The sequence below is a fragment of the Coffea arabica genome, chromosome 11c (assembly GCF_036785885.1).
Source record: "Coffea arabica cultivar ET-39 chromosome 11c, Coffea Arabica ET-39 HiFi, whole genome shotgun sequence".
NCBI lineage: Eukaryota > Viridiplantae > Streptophyta > Magnoliopsida > Gentianales > Rubiaceae > Coffea > Coffea arabica.
In genome coordinates this window covers 44798510-44815741 of record NC_092330.1, presented here as the reverse complement: position 1 = coordinate 44815741, position 17232 = coordinate 44798510, and the positions used below count along the sequence as shown (strand labels likewise).

Here is a 17232-nt window from a genome sequence, read left to right as displayed (position 1 = left end):
TAACCGTTAAGTTTTTGTCTAATTGTCGAAATTACAACTATTATGGGATGCTCCAAAAACAAAAGCAAAATTATGAGCCAATATTATAAGTGTGTTTGGATAGTAGATTCATTGTTTGAGATAATTTTATAAAAAAATATTGTAGTAATTTTTTATATGATGTATGTGAAATAAAAAAATTAAAAAATGTATTGATCATACAAGTAAATCAGCATGTATGTATAAATAACGTGCAATCCAAATAATTATTTCGCTCATGAAAAATTAACCGAAAATCATGACACATCTAATAAAACAATAGAACACGTGTACATTTTCGTACTAAGAATAAAAGCCCACATCAATTGCGGCCCTAAAACTAAAAGCCCACACATGCAGTGAGCCCATCGTGCCTCCGCTTCCCGAGTCAGTCGCGCCTCAATATTGTAACTCAGCCCCCTCACTCAGTCGATTCTTGCTCTTCTCGCGTTGAATCGAATCTGATTCTCTTCTTCTTCTGATGAAAGTCTGCCTCTCCCCGTCTCGCTGCTACAGAATCAGAATAATGTATTTTCGAATTTACAAAAAGGTAAATTCCATAAAAACATGAACTACGTACAGTACTCCATTTAAATTGCCAAAAAAAAGAAAGAGTTGGAAACATCTTTGATCTCATGCCGAAACGAGATTGGAAGTTTGGTAACCACTTCCGCACCATTCGTATCTGCTGCTTATTGTTATTTATTTGTTCCTCTCTCTCTCTCTGTTTTTTTTTTTTGAAAAAATTTTTATGTGGCATTTACCATTTCTTACGTCATAATAACTCTGGCATGGATGCTTGGCTTCAACTCATTGGCTTGGCTTTATGATTCTTTTCTTGCATTGCAGCATTTTTCTTTTGCTTAATTGAGTTGTGTTGCTATATATTTATTTATTTGTTTTAAAAAAAAATTCAAGTTATCAAAAAGAGAAAACGGGAAATACAGTGACTAGATCATTTGCTGGTCCATCTTTATGATGTTTGAGGAGCGAATAAAATCTGGTAATCGTAATGGCTTTTGGTTTAGGTGTGCGAGTGCTGTCACACTTTTTTTTTTTTTTTTTTCCGGTTATTCTATTTTTGCTTTTGAATAAGTGGATATCATCTTCATGAGCAACAAGTACTTTGCGTTTTCATCCATTTCTTCCTCACATATATTTTTACGTTCCTATTATGTTAGAATTGTAAAACATTACAATAACGTTACGTTCATCCTGCATGATGAAGATATGGTATGCAGTTTGAAACGTTACGGCAAATAATCTTTGCTTGCAGTCCTGTTATTTTGGATCAACAATATGCTTTGATGTTGTTGTTACATAAGCTGCCCTAATAATGTCAACCACGGCAAATGGTCTTTTTGCACCACTTTGCTGCAGGGATACCTGGAGATGGGAGATGCTTGTTCAGGTCTGTGGTCCATGGTGATTGTTTGAGATTAGGAAAGCCATCTCCAAGTGAAGCCGATGAGAGAGAGCTGGCTGATGAGCTCAGAGCCAAAGTAAATCATTAGCTTTCTTCTGCTCTTCCTAATTCTTGGACTCTGGTGCTTTTAGGATCAACTTAATACTACTTGTCTAGCTGGGATTCGACTTAATACCTGTACAGCATTTCTTTTTTGCTCCAGTTTGAATTAAATCTTAACCCCACATTTCGTCTATCACTACTTAATTTACAGTTGACTTGTGGCACAATGATACTTTTTCTTTTTGCTGTGTTCTAAGTGACACGAGTAACTAAATTATAGAGAATGTTAAGGCGATTGAATATCTGACGAGGTTGACCATTCCAAGAGTTTCTACAAGTTTCCTTTCAAAAACGCAGGTTTTCCTTGACTAATAAGTTTTTCAAACAATTTCTGTCGCACTCTGTTATGTCCATGATCAATACTTTGCTCCCTCAAAGTAAAAGTTCTGTCTGCCTGTGGTGTCCTTCCAGCTAACAGCTCTGTATTGCAGAAGAAGCAAAACTTAGTAACGATCCGACTAAACTTTTGGTTATCATGAGTTCTTTTGACCAACAAATGCAACTCTGTTCTTACAGGTGACAGATGAACTTATCAAAAGACGAGCAGATACAGAGTGGTAAGACTTGCGTATATGCCTTTGGGATACTGCTCTTTTGCTTGGTTTACTACACTTTGACCTAGTCCGTGGCAAGTCCATGCATATCTTCTGAACAATTGACCTACCTTTTTGAAATCATGTTAATCAGTTCAGCATCCAGCTTCACGTTTGAAGTTTGATTTTTCTTTCGAGTCATTCTGGCAGTACTGGCTGTATTGATCAAGGCCATAGCAAGTCCATACATTTCTTGTTCTTCCGAACCTTGACCTTTGGGGTTCGTGCTAACCTGGACCTTTAAAAATTTGTCTTTCAATTCATTCTTGCACAACTTGGGTCTCAGTATGACCAGAGCTCTGTTATCCTCGAACACATCCGGGATGTCCTGAGAAATGTTATCTATCACAGCTCAAGCATGTTTTCAAGTACAAAAACAAAGTTTGTTCTCAAGGGAAATTTGTTGCTTTTCAGGTTTGTTGAAGGTGATTTTGACACGTATGTTATGAAAATGAGGCGGCCCCATAGTTGGGGAGGAGAGCCTGAGCTACTAATGTCTTCCCATGTTTTACAGTAGGTCTACCGTATTTCTCTGATTTAACCTATCCATGCCCACGCTATAAATGAAAGAATTCAAACATTGTAACGTGCCTATCCAGTTGAAGGTTGGTAGTGCTCATGGTATTGATACCTGAGAAGCTAATCTAAATTTTTGATTCAGGGTTCCTATCACAGTGCATATGTTGGATAAGAAGACAAATTCCCTCAAAGTAATAGCCGAGTATGGTCAAGAATATGGAAAGGAAAATCCAGTGCGTGTTCTATATCATGGTTATGGGCATTATGACACATTAAAGAACCAGTTTGGAGGCCTACAGTTAAAAAGGTAGAATTTCTAGCTTATATTACTTGTTTTTTCTTGTTAAGGTGCATCGCATGGTAATGTGTTTTTATGCCTCGTCAACAGCCACCAAATGCTAATGATTTCCTATTCCAATTGGTAAATTTGGCATTCATGATTTGTCAATCAAAATTATTGTAGCAGTTTCATTTGTTGGTTGCACTCCAATTTCATCATACTTACCACACTCAGTTGCTAAAACGCGGTTCATCTCATATCTAAGCTATGCCGAGCCATTTTTCTAAGAAAAGCCTGAGAAGTAAAGTAGCAGTTACAATGGAAAATCATATGTGGTTAGCAATTAGGATATTAAAATAAAATAAGTGTGCATGTAAGCTTTTTGCACCTTAATTGTATGATAGTTGGCAGGCTATGTCTTAAGGGCTGATATATTTTGAGCGCCTCAACATGGATGGAATTTGGTATTTTGTAGTAGTTTATTGAAAGTTAAATTAAAGTTGTGCCTTTTCATCAAGGGCCTACAGTATTAACCATCCATTCCATACATCGTGACTCGTAGGTTTTGTGAGGAACTCGATCATGTTTTGTATAGACAGCTAAGAAAGTAATCCGGAGTTGCTCTACTTGGCTCTCACCATTTTGCCTCTTTTATTTTTGGCCGGAAAATCAGATGGTGAGATGCTCGATGATTGACAGTAACTAGTCACGCGGAAGTAAATTCTGTTTGGCTTGTAGTATGGCAGGACTAAGCTGCAGCCTGCAGTTAGCCAGTGATCGTGCTGTGTTTACTGGGTGATGTTCCTTCAATTTAATCAAATCTGAATGAATGGAAGTGTTTAACTGAAGAAACCGTTTGTGCAGTGTTTACTGGATGATATTCCTTCAATTTAATCAGATTTGAATGAATGGAAGTGAAAACTGAAAGGAGGTTCGAGTGCATGGCATTTTTTGTTGAGTCAAGCTCAATTTCTTCGTTATCATGTAATGGCCTTGCGCGTGGAACAAACTAACTTGCATTGGCTCAAAATCCACCTTCCTTGCTGATCAAGTTCTTGGGAGTTGGCAGGACAATAGCTTGAATAATTGTCTCGTGAAGATGAGAATGGAAAAAGTCTTTTTAAACCCTCCAATTTAAATTGCTGGCAAGACTGACCCTTACAGCAAAGCAAATCATGAGTGATCAAGGACGTGTATGTAATTTTGCAAGACGGATAACTTGCGGATCAAGGAATGATTTGAAAGGATAAACCCTTCTTAACACCCTCTGTTGTAAAATATATAGTATTTCAAAAATATTCTTTGTCTCACATCGGAAAAATGAGAAGTATTATTTCTCTGTCCCACATTGTCAAGTGAGAAGGGTTGCAGTCTTTGTCCCACATCGGAAGTGAGAAGGGTTGCACCTCACTCTGAAGTCTATAAATAGGATCCACTTCTCCCTCAGAAAATTACCCCAGCAGCTTCAGTTGATATCTTTTGATAGCTGCTCTCTCTCTCTCTCTCTTTCTCTCTTTTATTTTTTGTTAGTTGATATCCTATTGATAATTCTGTTCTCATCTTCTTGTCTTTTATATATATCTGCTGGTTTTAATTTGCTAGTTCTGGTCCTTCTAGTTTGCAATAAGAAGAAATCTTGTTTTTCTTGTTAGCAACAATTAGAAGAAGGCTTGTTTAATCCTGGGGAAACATTTCAATTTCATGAAATAGTTTCTTAGGACAGTGCTACGCACGACTCAAGCAGATAGTGTTAACATTGTTGTAGCTATTTATCCAACAATCTAAGAAACTATGGCATCTGACAATGTTAACACCCCACAGTCTTCATCAGCAACTGTTGCAGTGACACTACCTTTTGCGAAGCCATTTCCTGACGTCTCTAGAATTGAGGTTTTTGTTGATGAAAACTTCAAAAGGTGGCAAGAACGTGTCTACTCTCTACTCGACATACATGGAGTGGCCTATGCACTGACGGAATCTCAACCTGCTGCCACAATAGATGTCAAGATACAAGAGTCGTGGAAATATGCCAATAAGGTATGTCGATATACTATTTTACAAACACTTTTAAATGAATTATTTGATGTGTATTGTAGCTATGTGCAAGCCAATAAGTCCCAGTATAATAGACCAAAAAATCCCAATTACAAGCCTAATATTCCCAACTTTAAGAAAAAGAAAGGCAATTGCCATTATTGTAGAAAATCAGAACATTATGCTGCCCTGTATAGATACAATAAAGGTGACAAAGCAAATGGTAATCCTCCTAAGATTAATTTAACCGAAGGAGATGAAATAATTGCTGCAGTCATCTCTCAAGTGAACATTGCAGCTAATGTTAAAGAATGGGTGGTAGACTCTGGGGCTACTCGGCACATATGTGCAAATCGAGAAGCGTTTTCCTCCTATACTTCAATAGGGGATGATGAAAAAGTAGTCTACCTTGCAGACTCACGAACTGCTAAAGTTCTGGGTAAGGGCAAAGTACTATTGAAACTCACTTCAGGAAATACTTTGGCTCTTAATGATGTGCTGCATGTTCCAAATATTCGGGCAAATCTTGTTTCTGTGGCTTTGCTTGGAAAAGTTGAGGTGAAAGTGTCATTCGAATCTGATAAGATTATAATGACAAGAAATAATGTGTTTGTTGGGAAAGACTATTGTAATCAGGGACCTTTTGTACTTAATATTTCCAATGTGATCAATGAAAATGCATCTTCTTCTGCTTATATTATTGATTCCATTTCTTTATGGCATGCTAGATTAGGACATGTTAATATTGGTTATATAAAGAAAATGCAATCATGTGGCCTAATTTCTGGTATTAATGATAATATGGACAAATGTGAAATATGTGCAGAAGCTAAAATAACAAAGAAAAGTTGTATAACTGTCCATAGAGAAACTGAGTTATTAAATTTAATTCATACTGATTTAGGTGATTTAAAACAAACAATGACTAGAGGTGGGAAAAGGTATTATGTCACCTTTATAGATGACTATTCCAGATATACCAAAGTTTATTTACTTAGAAATAAAGATGATACTTATAATGCCTTTTTATCCTATAAGTCTGAAGTAGAAAATCAACTTAATAAAAGGATAAAAAGAATTAGATCAGATAGGGGTGGAGAATATTTAACTTTAGATAACCTTTGTGAACAGGAAGGCATAATACATGAAATAACTCCACCTTATTCACCAGAATCTAATGGAGTAGCTGAAAGGAAAAATAGAACGTTAAAAGAAATGATGAACTCTATGTTAATTAGTTCTCATGCTTCAGATAATTTATGGGGAGAAGCTATATTATCTGCATGTCACTTACAAAATAGAATCCCACATAAAAAGACTGGCAAAACACCTTATGAGTTATGGAAAAATTATAAACCAAATTTGAAATATTTAAAAGTTTGGGGGTGTCTTGCTAAAGTCTTGTTGCCTGAACCTAAGAAAAGGAAAATAGGTTCTAAAACTTCTGATTGTATGTTTATTGGATATGCTGAACATAGTGCTGCATATAGATTTCTTGTGTTAAGAAGTGATATACTTGATTGTAATACAATTATTGAGACAAAGAATGCAGAATTTTTTGAACATATTTTTCCACTGTCTAGTAAAATTTCTCATGCACCTGTTGAAATAAATAAGGAAATTATTCCAATTGAGGAATTAAGAAGGAGCAAAAGGCCAAGAAAAGAATTTTCATTTGGAAAAGATTTCCAAACCTTTCTTGTTGATAATGATCCTTTAACATACTCCGATGCTATTTCTTCTCCTGAGTGTAAATTTTGGAAAGAAGCAATTAAATCTGAAATTGATTCTATCTTGTCAAATAAAACTTGGATTTTGGTAGACTTACCTCCTGGTGCAAAACCTATTGGTTGCAAATGGATTTTTAAAAGAAAATATAACTCTGATGGCTCTATAGAAAAGTACAAAGCTCGTTTAGTAGCAAAAGGATTTTCTCAAAAACAAAATATTGACTATTTTGATACATTTGCACCAGTAACTAGAATTGCGTCTATTCGAGTTTTATTTGCTTTAGCTTCTATCCATAAACTTGTTATTCATCAAATGGATGTCAAAACAGCCTTTTTAAATGGTGACTTAGAAGAAGAAATTTATATGTTTCAACCTGAGGGATGTATTGTATCTGGACAAGAAAATAAGGTTTGTAAACTAATTAAATCTCTTTATGGCCTAAAACAAGCTCCTAAACAGTGGCATGAGAAATTTGATCAAGTATGGATGAAAGATGGATTTTCGTCTGTAGAAGTGGATAAATGTGTATATGTCAAAAATATAAATGATCAATATGTGATAATCAGTTTATATGTGGATGACATGCTTATATTTGGTACTAGTCTAGATATTGTAAATAGTACTAAATATTTTTTGTCTTCTAATTTTGATATGAAAGATTTGGGTGAAGCCAAAATAATATTGGGTGTTAAAATCATAAGGAAAGGTGATGGTATAATGTTGTCACAAGAACATTATACAGAAAGACTTCTTAGGAAGTTTGAAAATTATGATGTGACACCTGTGAGTACTCCTTATGATGCTAACACTCAATTAAAGAAAAATAATGGTGGCCCAATTGCTCAGTCTAAATATGCTCAGATTATTGGGAGTCTGATGCATCTGATGAATTTTACTAGACCTGATATAGCTTATGCTGTATGTCGACTGAGTAGATATACTCATAATCCCAACCGTGAGCATTGGTTTGCATTAGTCAGACTAATGAAATATTTGAGAGGTACCATGAATTTTGGTATCCTGTATAGTGGATTTCCCACTGTATTAGAAGGTTACAGTGATGCTAATTGGATCTCTGATTCAAATGATACGAAATCCACTAGTGGTTATGTGTACACCCTTGGTGGTGGTGCAATAGCATGGAAATCTGCTAGACAGACAATCATTGCTAGATCAACAATGGAGTCAGAGTTTGTAGCTCTGGAACTGACAGGGACTGAGGCCGAGTGGTTGAGAAATTTCTTAGCTAATATTCCTTCAACTAAGGATTTGTTGCCTCCTGTGTCCATACATTGTGACTGTCAAGCAGCGATTGCCATAGCTAAAAATAAATCGTATAATTGTAAAAGTCGACACATGAGATTGAGACATGATGTCGTAAAGCAGCTGTTTAGAGATGGAATTATTTCCATTGATTATGTAAAGTCAGAGTTGAATTTGGCCGATCCTCTGACTAAACCCGTAGGAAGAAAATTGATTCTTCAAACTACGAAAGAAATGGGACTTCGACCAACAAGTTGTCAATAGAGACGGTAACCCAACCTATGTGATTGGTGATCCCATGAAGTAGGTTCATATGGGTAATAACAAGTCAATATTGATAATAAAGCACTTCAAATTTAAGTCCCTCTAGAGATAAGTGCTTTGAGTAATTGTGAGGATGAGTTAAAACTCTTAATGAATTCATATCCCATTAGGGAGGTGTAGTTAAAGCAATACACACTTGATGAATTCACCTATATGAGAGTGGAGTGGGGCCGCTCCTATAAGATTCATTGGTCAAATCTTTAGAGCTCTCATGAATAACCAGGCAGGCGCACGGCCAAAAAGCGCAAAATCGCGTTAACAGCAAATTATGGGTTGTAATGTGATTGATAAAATCTCTGTCATACATCAAGAGTTATTGGTTCATAGAAATTTATATTTCACCAATAATTCTGTAGATCATGTTTTATCAATCTATGTTTGGTTCATAGTCCAAAAGACACCAATCTAATTACATTTCAACCAAATCCAGCAGAGTACTTTTAAAATTCTTCCTTTATCCAAAGAATTTTTTTGAAATAGGTGGGAGATTGTTGTAAAATATATAGTATTTCAAAAATATTCTTTGTCCCACATCGGAAAAATGAGAAGTATTATTTCTCTGTCCCACATTGTCAAGTGAGAAGGGTTGCAGTCTTTGTCCCACATCGGAAGTGAGAAGGGTTGCACCTCACTCTGAAGTCTATAAATAGGATCCACTTCTCCCTCAGAAAATTACCCCAACAGCTTCAGTTGATATCTTTTGATAGCTGCTCTCTCTCTCTCTCTCTTTCTCTCTTTTATTTTTTGTTAGTTGATATCCTATTGATAATTCTGTTCTCATCTTCTTGTCTTTTATATATATCTGCTGGTTTTAATTTGCTAGTTCTGGTCCTTCTAGTTTGCAATAAGAAGAAATCTTGTTTTTCTTGTTAGCAACAATTAGAAGAAGGCTTGTTTAATCCTGGGGAAACATTTCAATTTCATGAAATAGTTTCTTAGGACAGTGCTACGCACGACTCAAGCAGATAGTGTTAACATTGTTGTAGCTATTTATCCAACACCCTCAACATAATACCGACGCATTTCAAGACAGTGACAATAATGAATCCAGCCATCTATTATTGTGTTAGGGTTGCCAGTAGTAGGTTCTGGAGCAAAGTAACTTCCCAGAAGAACAATCGACCGTTGCGCCTTTCTTCACTAGGCCTTGTTTGGATTGCTGTTTTCCGTCAAAAAATTACGTCATTTTCCGTGATCACATTTCCCTGTTACCTTTTTTCCTCACATACATCGAATCGTTACAGTAATTTTTTCATGAAAAATGCAATCCAAACACAACCTTAGTATGATCGAATATCGCTTCTATGGAAGTACTAATTCATATATGCTCGAAGTACTGAATTGTGAACTCTGTTGACTTTACGTGTTGTTTTGTTACAAGAAAAATGGTTGCTTTTACTTTTTCCACGTAAACCGCTGTATAGGCCCTTCAGATCCTGTATCTTGTGTACAGCGAACGACTTCTATTGGTCCCATTAATCCGGTAGAAATCAAAGGTTGCTTCAACATTAAAACTTGAACAGAAGGCATATGATATGTAGAGCTCTCTCTGTTCTTTTTTTTTTTTTTAAGGTTATGGAGCGTATATAGCCGTATAGGCTATATGATTATATCAGATCCTCGTCAAAACATGCATCCCACGACTTTATTCATCAGCTCTGTGGCTGTATGACATATCAGGGAAATGTGATAGGGAGGGGTTTTATTCATCAGCTCTGTGGCTTCATCAGAAACATCCCAAGACTTTGGCTTGCAATGCTCCCGCAATAGCATAATTCGGGTACTTCAAGGATTTGCCAGAGATTCTGCATAGACTCCTCAAAGGTCCTGACCTCCAGGAAAAGGTAAGAGGGAGATAGCAAAAAGGAAGCTGTACGGCGGAGAAGAATGGTGCAAGAAATTAATGCTGCTGCCCAGAATCGCAACCGAGGAACAGAGGATTGCTTCAGGCAAGAAGTGTGTAGAGAGGTACAACAGCGATCCAGTTTTCAGGTTCTTACACAATCAGGTCGCACATCTTTTTGCTGAGGCCTTGAAGAATGATATGGAGAATGTGAAGATGGGAAAGCTCAGGAATATAAGCTTTGCAGCAAAATGGCGTCCCTCTCTCTATGCTGAATGTGATCGGTCCACGCTCAAGGAGAATATTTCCTCCAGACTTGCCTGAATATGACGGAATTGAAGATGCTCATTCTGCATATAGAGTTCGGGATCGATTACGAAAGGAAGTCCTTGTACCACTCTGCAAGGCTCTCAAGCTGCCTGAGATTTAGCCGACAGATGGAATGAGCTTCCTTAGGGCAGAGTTCCCTCAATTGCAATGCAGAATTACGAAGAGTTGTTCCTTAAACATGACGAGGAACGGTTCGGAGAGTATCTTGATAGCGTCAAGAGTGGAAAGCAAAAGATTGCCGCTGGTGCTTTTCTTCCTCATGAAATCATTAAATCTTTAAAATATGGCGACGATAACCAAGTTTCGGAGTTGCAATGGAAGAGAATTGTTGGTGATCTTTGTACAATTGGGAAGTTGAAAAATGCCCTTGCTATTTGTGATGTCTCAGGAAGCATGCATGGAACCCCATTGGATGTCTCTGTCGCACTTGGACTGCTCGTTTCAGAGTCGAGTGAAGATCCTTGGAAAGGGAAGCCCTTCCTCGGTTAATTACATAGAGATCCTTAATGAATAAACATTTCTAGAAAACTGTTTGGCATGCCTTAAAGGGCCAAATAAATACAAACAAACTTGAATGAAAAGGAATGCACAAGAGTCCTGTCACTGCAGGTTTCATCTCCACAGTTCAACGGAATTCGTCGCTCTGTGTCTCTCTCTATATATACATAATGCTTTACAAATTACAAGTGGTTTTACTCTTCATAACCTTTCCATAACTCTCGAAGTAGCTGATACCTGGAGACCTTTCCTTTGCCGTTTCCTCTGGGTATCCAGTTGAGTTTTCTTGCAGCAGAACTCTGGAAGCTATCGGCAATTATACTAGTCAAGCGTGTGTCAAGTTCATCAAGCTCATCATCACTTGTGTACGATTTTTTGAGTAATGATGACCCGCTTCTTTGTATATTATTGTTTCCAACCTCTTTAATAGAACGTAGCAGTGAAGGTGCCGGAGGAGGTGAATAGATTGTAGGAGGGGCAGTGCATGGGTGACTTGTGATTGATTCTGTAGAAACACCCGAAGCATCCTGGATCAACATGCAAATATATCAGCAAAATAAAGCCGGTACCCCATGCATGATACTATTCTATTAACTCTTTCTAGGATTTTAAATCCATCTTGAACTAGCTCTGCATTATTCAACCAGCTGTCAAGAGAAGAGATGGCACATAATTTCCAAATGACTGCTAAAATTGATAACCAACCTCATGATCCAGTGCATGAATAACACTTTGTGGAATTGGGTTTGGGCAGAACTCATCTGGAACAAAATTACTAAGCACCTTCTTGATCATTGTTGGACCAAGTAGTGGGCAAACCTAAAAGAAGCAAAATCTGGAAAATTGAATAAAGCCACGTGGAAACTAGAATTTTTCAAACCAATTTGCTGTAGCAGCCATTCACCTCTTTTCTTGTTGGTATATCCATAAGCATCTCCAAAGGAAGCATCATGAGATCACTCAAAGCATTGAGGAAACGAAAAGCCTTGAAGGATTCAGATCCCTTGTCATCACCAGCAGTATCACTGTCGTCAAGTGATTCACTATCTTCAATGCCAAAGAGATCTGAGAGCCACCTAGACCAGTTACCAATCTACAAACACCAGCCCAAAAAAAATAATAATAAATAACATAAAGAATCCTGCTATCCCAACTAATGACTAAAACAATTGATATTATATAGGCCAACTACAAAGCAGTGTTCTTCAAGCACGCTCCAACAGAACTAACAAAATAACAGATTTAATTAACATCTAAAACAAATACTTCATTTGATTGAAACTTCGACTTAAAGTGGTTGGCAGATAATTCTAGAAGCTACATGTTAGAAAAAGAGGCTCTGTTCTTAGATTCGATGAATCATTGCTAATCAGATTCTTTTGTTGCACATCTAATGTTCAGAGTTGGAATTTTGAAAGGAAGCAAAGTCGCCCATCATTTTCACTTGAAAGTCAAAATGCTGCGCAAAAGAAGAAAATATTGCAAAAATAAGCATTAAGTAATGCAAACATCTTGCACAGAAGTTTTAGGTAAAACTTTTGAAGAGCTGCTTCACTACTAACAGCATTTTTCAGTTGTACACCCGCTCCAAAACTCAATTTTCCAGCTGGAATTGGGAGAACCCTAGAATCACTAATGGGGTCAGACACAGGATCTGAAGGCATTTCTTCCGCTGATTCACGAAGGATAGCATTGAACATTGCCACATCCAATCGACTCACTAACTGCTCCATTACCTAGAATACACAGAATAAACATTAAAATGATGATCTGGTCAATTACAACCATATCCTAGTAAAACCATCCACGTATTCCAGGATAAAATATTTCCAGTAAATCAAGCAATGAAAATGCAGTACTCAGAGAATGCATGGTACTAATCGTAGAGTGCTGGAAGACATTAATATAACTCTATATGATCACGTATATTACTGACAACCCACTTCTCTATTTATTTGATGATCTGTATTGAATCATAATACTCCGTAACCAACACACTTAAAAGTATGTTTACATGCCATGACAGGTAGATCAACTAAAACTAGAAATATTTGTCTCCAGCAGGAGTTGTCAGTGACTATTGAATGCACATTAATTGCTATATTCCAATGTAAAAGCGTACCAATCTTGGCATGACAGGCAAACAGCCACATTCATGTCCTCCTGCCCGAATTGGGCAAAGCCTTTCACAGGCATCTTTGAAAGCCTTCTTCCAAAGTTCTATAGAGAAGTTACCCTGCACTTGATCACCCAAACCATATCCACTTGCATTATTCTTCTTTGTACCTAAGCCCCTAGTTCTACCACCTGTTTTTGCAACTGTCGGCTGCATGTGTGGAGTTATAGTCTGCATGGGCAAAATAAGCACACTGCTGATTTAGAAGACAGTTTTGATTGATTAAAAACAAGATTAAATGCAGCGCAAGAAAAAATTAGGAATCTAACCTGCCACCAGATAGACTCAACAATTCGAGAAAAAACCCAAGATTCAGCCTTCTCCAATGCAAAAATAAATGTTTCTATGTCCTCCCAGTCATCAGATTCTTCAACTGAATCGCTATTTCTTTCCTCAACATAGGAGAAGCTATCTTGTCTCTTTGGGAAGCATGAATCCAAGTGAGAGACAGAGCGATCACTTTTTCCTGCATGCTTCGCCTCTAAATTTGATATTTCTGCAGCAGTTTGGATGACAATAACTCTCAACATGATTGCATTCGACAACCAGAAAGTCAGCCTGCATAGGAGGTACAGATGTACCAGTGTGAGTTTTAATATGCAATTGCCTTTGACACATATAAATTTTCTGAAGCAGTACTCAAATTAAAAGTTCTACAATTCCTTGTAACAATAACCTTAGAAAAGTGCACCTTTTCTTCCTAGTCACCAGCATTTTTTTGTTCTTTTTTCCTTTCCTATTTTACTGATGCTTCCATTCACCAAGTCCTGGCTTTCCTATTTTTCAATACTGACTAAAGTAATGTGCTTCACTGATACAAAATAGCTATGGGACTAATATGTACCTTGGAACATCGTTTCCGCAAGCTTTGGAGACCAAAACTAAACCTGAGATAGCTGCTCTTGCAGCACTTGCCTGTTTAGCTCGGGATTTTTCTTTGCATGCATGAAGATAGAATCTAGAAAGGCGGCGAGCCGGGGCATGAACCTTGCTAACAGAACTCCCATGCTCAGCAACCACAGAGTAAAGGCCAATCTCGAGAGTTGCAGCTTCCCGTAACTCTTCCTCCAGCATCTGAATTCTGGAATATGATTCAGCTCCATAATCATGAGATTCATTTCTCAGCACTTTCATTTGATTTTCTGCAACACTTTGACCATAAGCATTGGAACTTCCATCTACAGATTCTTTGTTCTCTGTTTCTTGAATAGTTTTAGCACTATTATCAGCATTCTTAGGCTTGTGTACATTTGTTGCCCTTTCTGTGTCGTGGCTTTTTCCAAAATATTCACTTCTTCCAGCTGAGTAGTATAACTGTGACTTGACACGCTTTAGTCGACCATTTGAAATCTGAACCCCAAGTGCTTCCCTAGTGGAGGTAACACCCCCAATTGTACCTAGCCTTCTGAAACCATTATGTGGTAATTTATCGACTGACTTGTAGTCTGAAAACAATCTCTTTTCAGTTGGGAACTGTTCATCCTGTCCAAAATTTTTTTCTTGCTTCTCCCCATTCACTTCCAACTGAGCAACATCCATGCCCTTAAAAATGGGAGCATGTTTTTCAATGTCATTTTCATCATGTATGGGCTGAGTTAATCTATCAACTGGCTCATTTTTATATTCTGGATTGTTTCCTTCATTCTTTCCCTCTTTGCTAACACCATGGGTCACAGTTTCCTGCTCAAGGCACTCTATGTAGTTGCTAGATCCCCCATACATATTGTAATAGCCATCAAATGAGGAAGAAGATTCAATTGAGGGGTTATACGAATTCTTCTGCAATGATGTCTTGCTTCTCCCAGGGACTTTGGACTTCGAGGTATGGTTGTTTACTGGGTGTCCTGTATTTAATGATAAGCTAATGGATGAAGATGGTGGCAATCTTCCATTTGAGTGTTGATTATCCATTCCTGTAATTTCATTGACAGCCTCCAATCCATTCTGTAGATTTGTAAATGTCAGCTAAAATGTGTGCTCACATGCACTGACAACCACATCCACGCACGTGTGGGGAAACACACACACAGAGAATGTCATTCAGTTTAAGAAGGAATTATGTCACCGTTTTAGAATAGGGACAATACACCCAGTTTGAGCAATACAGAATGAAGATTCAGCCAAGGCAAAACGATTGTCAATCAAGGTACTAATTAAGGAAAAAGCTATAATCATGAGACAGAGATCACAAAGATTAGTGAGTGGAATCAGCTACCTTATCACTCTGAGATGGTGAAGCCCTTGCAGCATCAAACACAGAAGAGGCAACTGTCTGAGACGAATGAGAAGAAACATCATCATCGGTGAAAGAAGCTATCTCAGAGTCGTCACCATTGAATTCAGCATGGGCTTCTTGGCCATCCTGGTCCAATGATGTTCTGGAGGATCTCACGTTGGGTGAGGACTTCGAACTGCCCTTATCTAGGGGCTCTACTTGAAAATAAAGAGCTGGCTGCGGTGAGCTTTTGGAAGTCTTCTTGAAGTTCAGTGGAGCAATAATGGGCAAAATGTCTTCGATTACTCCAAACTCTGATAGATTTATTATAGCTGTCCCTAACAATTGCTCTTTAGTGGCTTTTTCTTTACGAGGCTCATACAATGAGAACTCCAAGTAATTCTTCTGAAATCTATCGCGGGCCTTTTTATCTGGATGTAAAGTTACAGGAAGTGTGAAGGACTCGTTGAACGCAATGTTCGCATCCCCAGCAACAGTTAGGAAAGAACCAGAATTTTGATCACCATTTTGCCACTGAAGCAATACGGACTGAACCGATCTCAAAGACTGAGATGGGGGCCAAGGCTTAATCTCCACTACATTGATAAGGTAATCAATTTGAACCGAAGCACCCCTTTTTTTCTTTGACCTCAAACCGAGCACCATACCTGAATGATCTCACACAGATGAATGCTCTTCGCCAAGCTTGTAATCAGCTAGAGTTCTAACCACAAGCAGCAATAAATCAATTAAAAAGTCAATAAAAAAGAATTACCACGAAATACAAAAATTTAAAAGGTTCAGCATTTTTTTTTCCCTTGTTAATGCGCTTTATCAAACAACATTTAATGATACATAACGTAATCTGTTTAATTGAATAAATGAGCAAAGGAGAAGTAAAGCAGGGGAAAAACTACAACCATTTCAGCTCGATTGAACTTATTTCCTGAGATTAATATTCCTGTATATATTTACAGCTTACTCAATTGTTGTAAGAACAGATAACCATTTAAAGACAGGATTTTTATCAAGTTACAGGGAAAAAAACACCAAGAAAGAAAGAAATAAGGGATTCATAATAGTACCATTCCAGCAGTCAGAAACCTAAACATCAAAACTCAATAAATAATCAGACAATGCAGCCCTTTTAAATCCCAAAATGAAGTAGCACGATAAAAGAAAAGAGGGTGGAAGTAAGGGGTACACTTACCTTTGGTAGACAGGCTATGGAGACTGAGAAGCCCGAGTAAATTTTACTTTGTTTGCGTTAATGATGGTAATCCATTGTTCGTTTAGTCCAGAATTTCTCCAACTTTTTAAGCTCGTGATAGTTTTTTGTTTGTATCTGGAGAGCAAAGGTGAGAAAATTTGGAGGAAAAAGTTGAAAGAAAAAATTGTATATGCAGAAGTCCCCCCCAAAGTAGTAGAAGAAGAAGGTGCTAATGCCAATTTGCTATTAAGTTGGGTAATTATGCTGAGCGTAGCGTAGTTCGAGCATAAAAGTCCACTCCTTTCTCCGACGGTGACTCGAGCTTCTTGATTTTTTTTGCTTTGATTTGCTTTGATTTTTTTTCCCCATTATAAATATATATATCTCAGAGGAGAAAAGAAAAGTACAGCAGTAATATCCACTTTACTTTGCTAAAACAAAAAAAAAAAAAAAAAATTCCACTTTACGTGTTACGTTGTAAAAGGAATTCTTTACATTCCGGGGATTGGTTTCCGACTTTACTTTCCATCTGTTTCTTTTGATTCATTCATCCTTTCTTTCTCTCTCCTTTTCCTGTCCTCCCGCCTTCTTCTGTTCCTTCTTGATACAGCTTTCTTTTCTTCGTCCATGGCATGTCTTCCTCTCTCTCTTTTTTCTTTTTCTTTTTTTT

At 37.4% G+C, this 17232-nt stretch overlaps 3 protein-coding genes across 8 annotated transcripts; 2 read left to right on the top strand and 1 right to left on the bottom strand.

Moving 5' to 3' along the window:
• Positions 1-381: 381 nt before the first annotated feature.
• Positions 382-11086, top strand: LOC113716809 (OVARIAN TUMOR DOMAIN-containing deubiquitinating enzyme 4-like). Of its 5 annotated transcripts, none has more exons than XM_072070357.1 (7): positions 386-678; positions 1399-1520; positions 2063-2103; positions 2554-2652; positions 2801-2965; positions 3501-4975; positions 9971-11086. In XM_072070357.1, exons 1-6 carry the CDS (start codon positions 654-656, stop codon positions 3547-3549), a joined length of 501 nt encoding a protein of 166 aa, XP_071926458.1. In that variant the 5' UTR covers positions 386-653; the 3' UTR covers positions 3550-4975; positions 9971-11086. The 5 variants fall into 5 exon arrangements, with proteins under 5 accessions (XP_071926462.1, XP_071926458.1, XP_071926459.1 ...); XM_072070358.1 differs by having other exon boundaries at positions 9863-11086; XM_072070359.1 differs by having other exon boundaries at positions 388-678; positions 4760-4975.
• Positions 4938-10457, top strand: LOC140016619 (uncharacterized). Its single transcript, XM_072070182.1, has 4 exons — positions 4938-4975; positions 5035-5913; positions 7270-8219; positions 10129-10457. Exons 1-4 carry the CDS (start codon positions 4938-4940, stop codon positions 10455-10457), a joined length of 2196 nt encoding a protein of 731 aa, XP_071926283.1.
• Positions 10911-17179, bottom strand: LOC113719114 (uncharacterized). 2 transcript variants are annotated; one of them, XM_072070355.1, is made up of 9 exons: positions 16563-17179; positions 15353-16020; positions 13982-15081; positions 13407-13695; positions 13084-13308; positions 12524-12697; positions 11866-12054; positions 11667-11780; positions 10911-11488 (listed from the first exon to the last, which is right to left on the bottom strand). In XM_072070355.1, exons 2-9 carry the CDS (start codon positions 16016-16018, stop codon positions 11156-11158), a joined length of 3090 nt encoding a protein of 1029 aa, XP_071926456.1. In that variant the 5' UTR covers positions 16019-16020; positions 16563-17179; the 3' UTR covers positions 10911-11155. The 2 variants fall into 2 exon arrangements, with proteins under 2 accessions (XP_071926456.1, XP_027099966.1); XM_027244165.2 differs by having other exon boundaries at positions 15353-16076; positions 16563-17178.
• Positions 17180-17232: the final 53 nt, after the last annotated feature.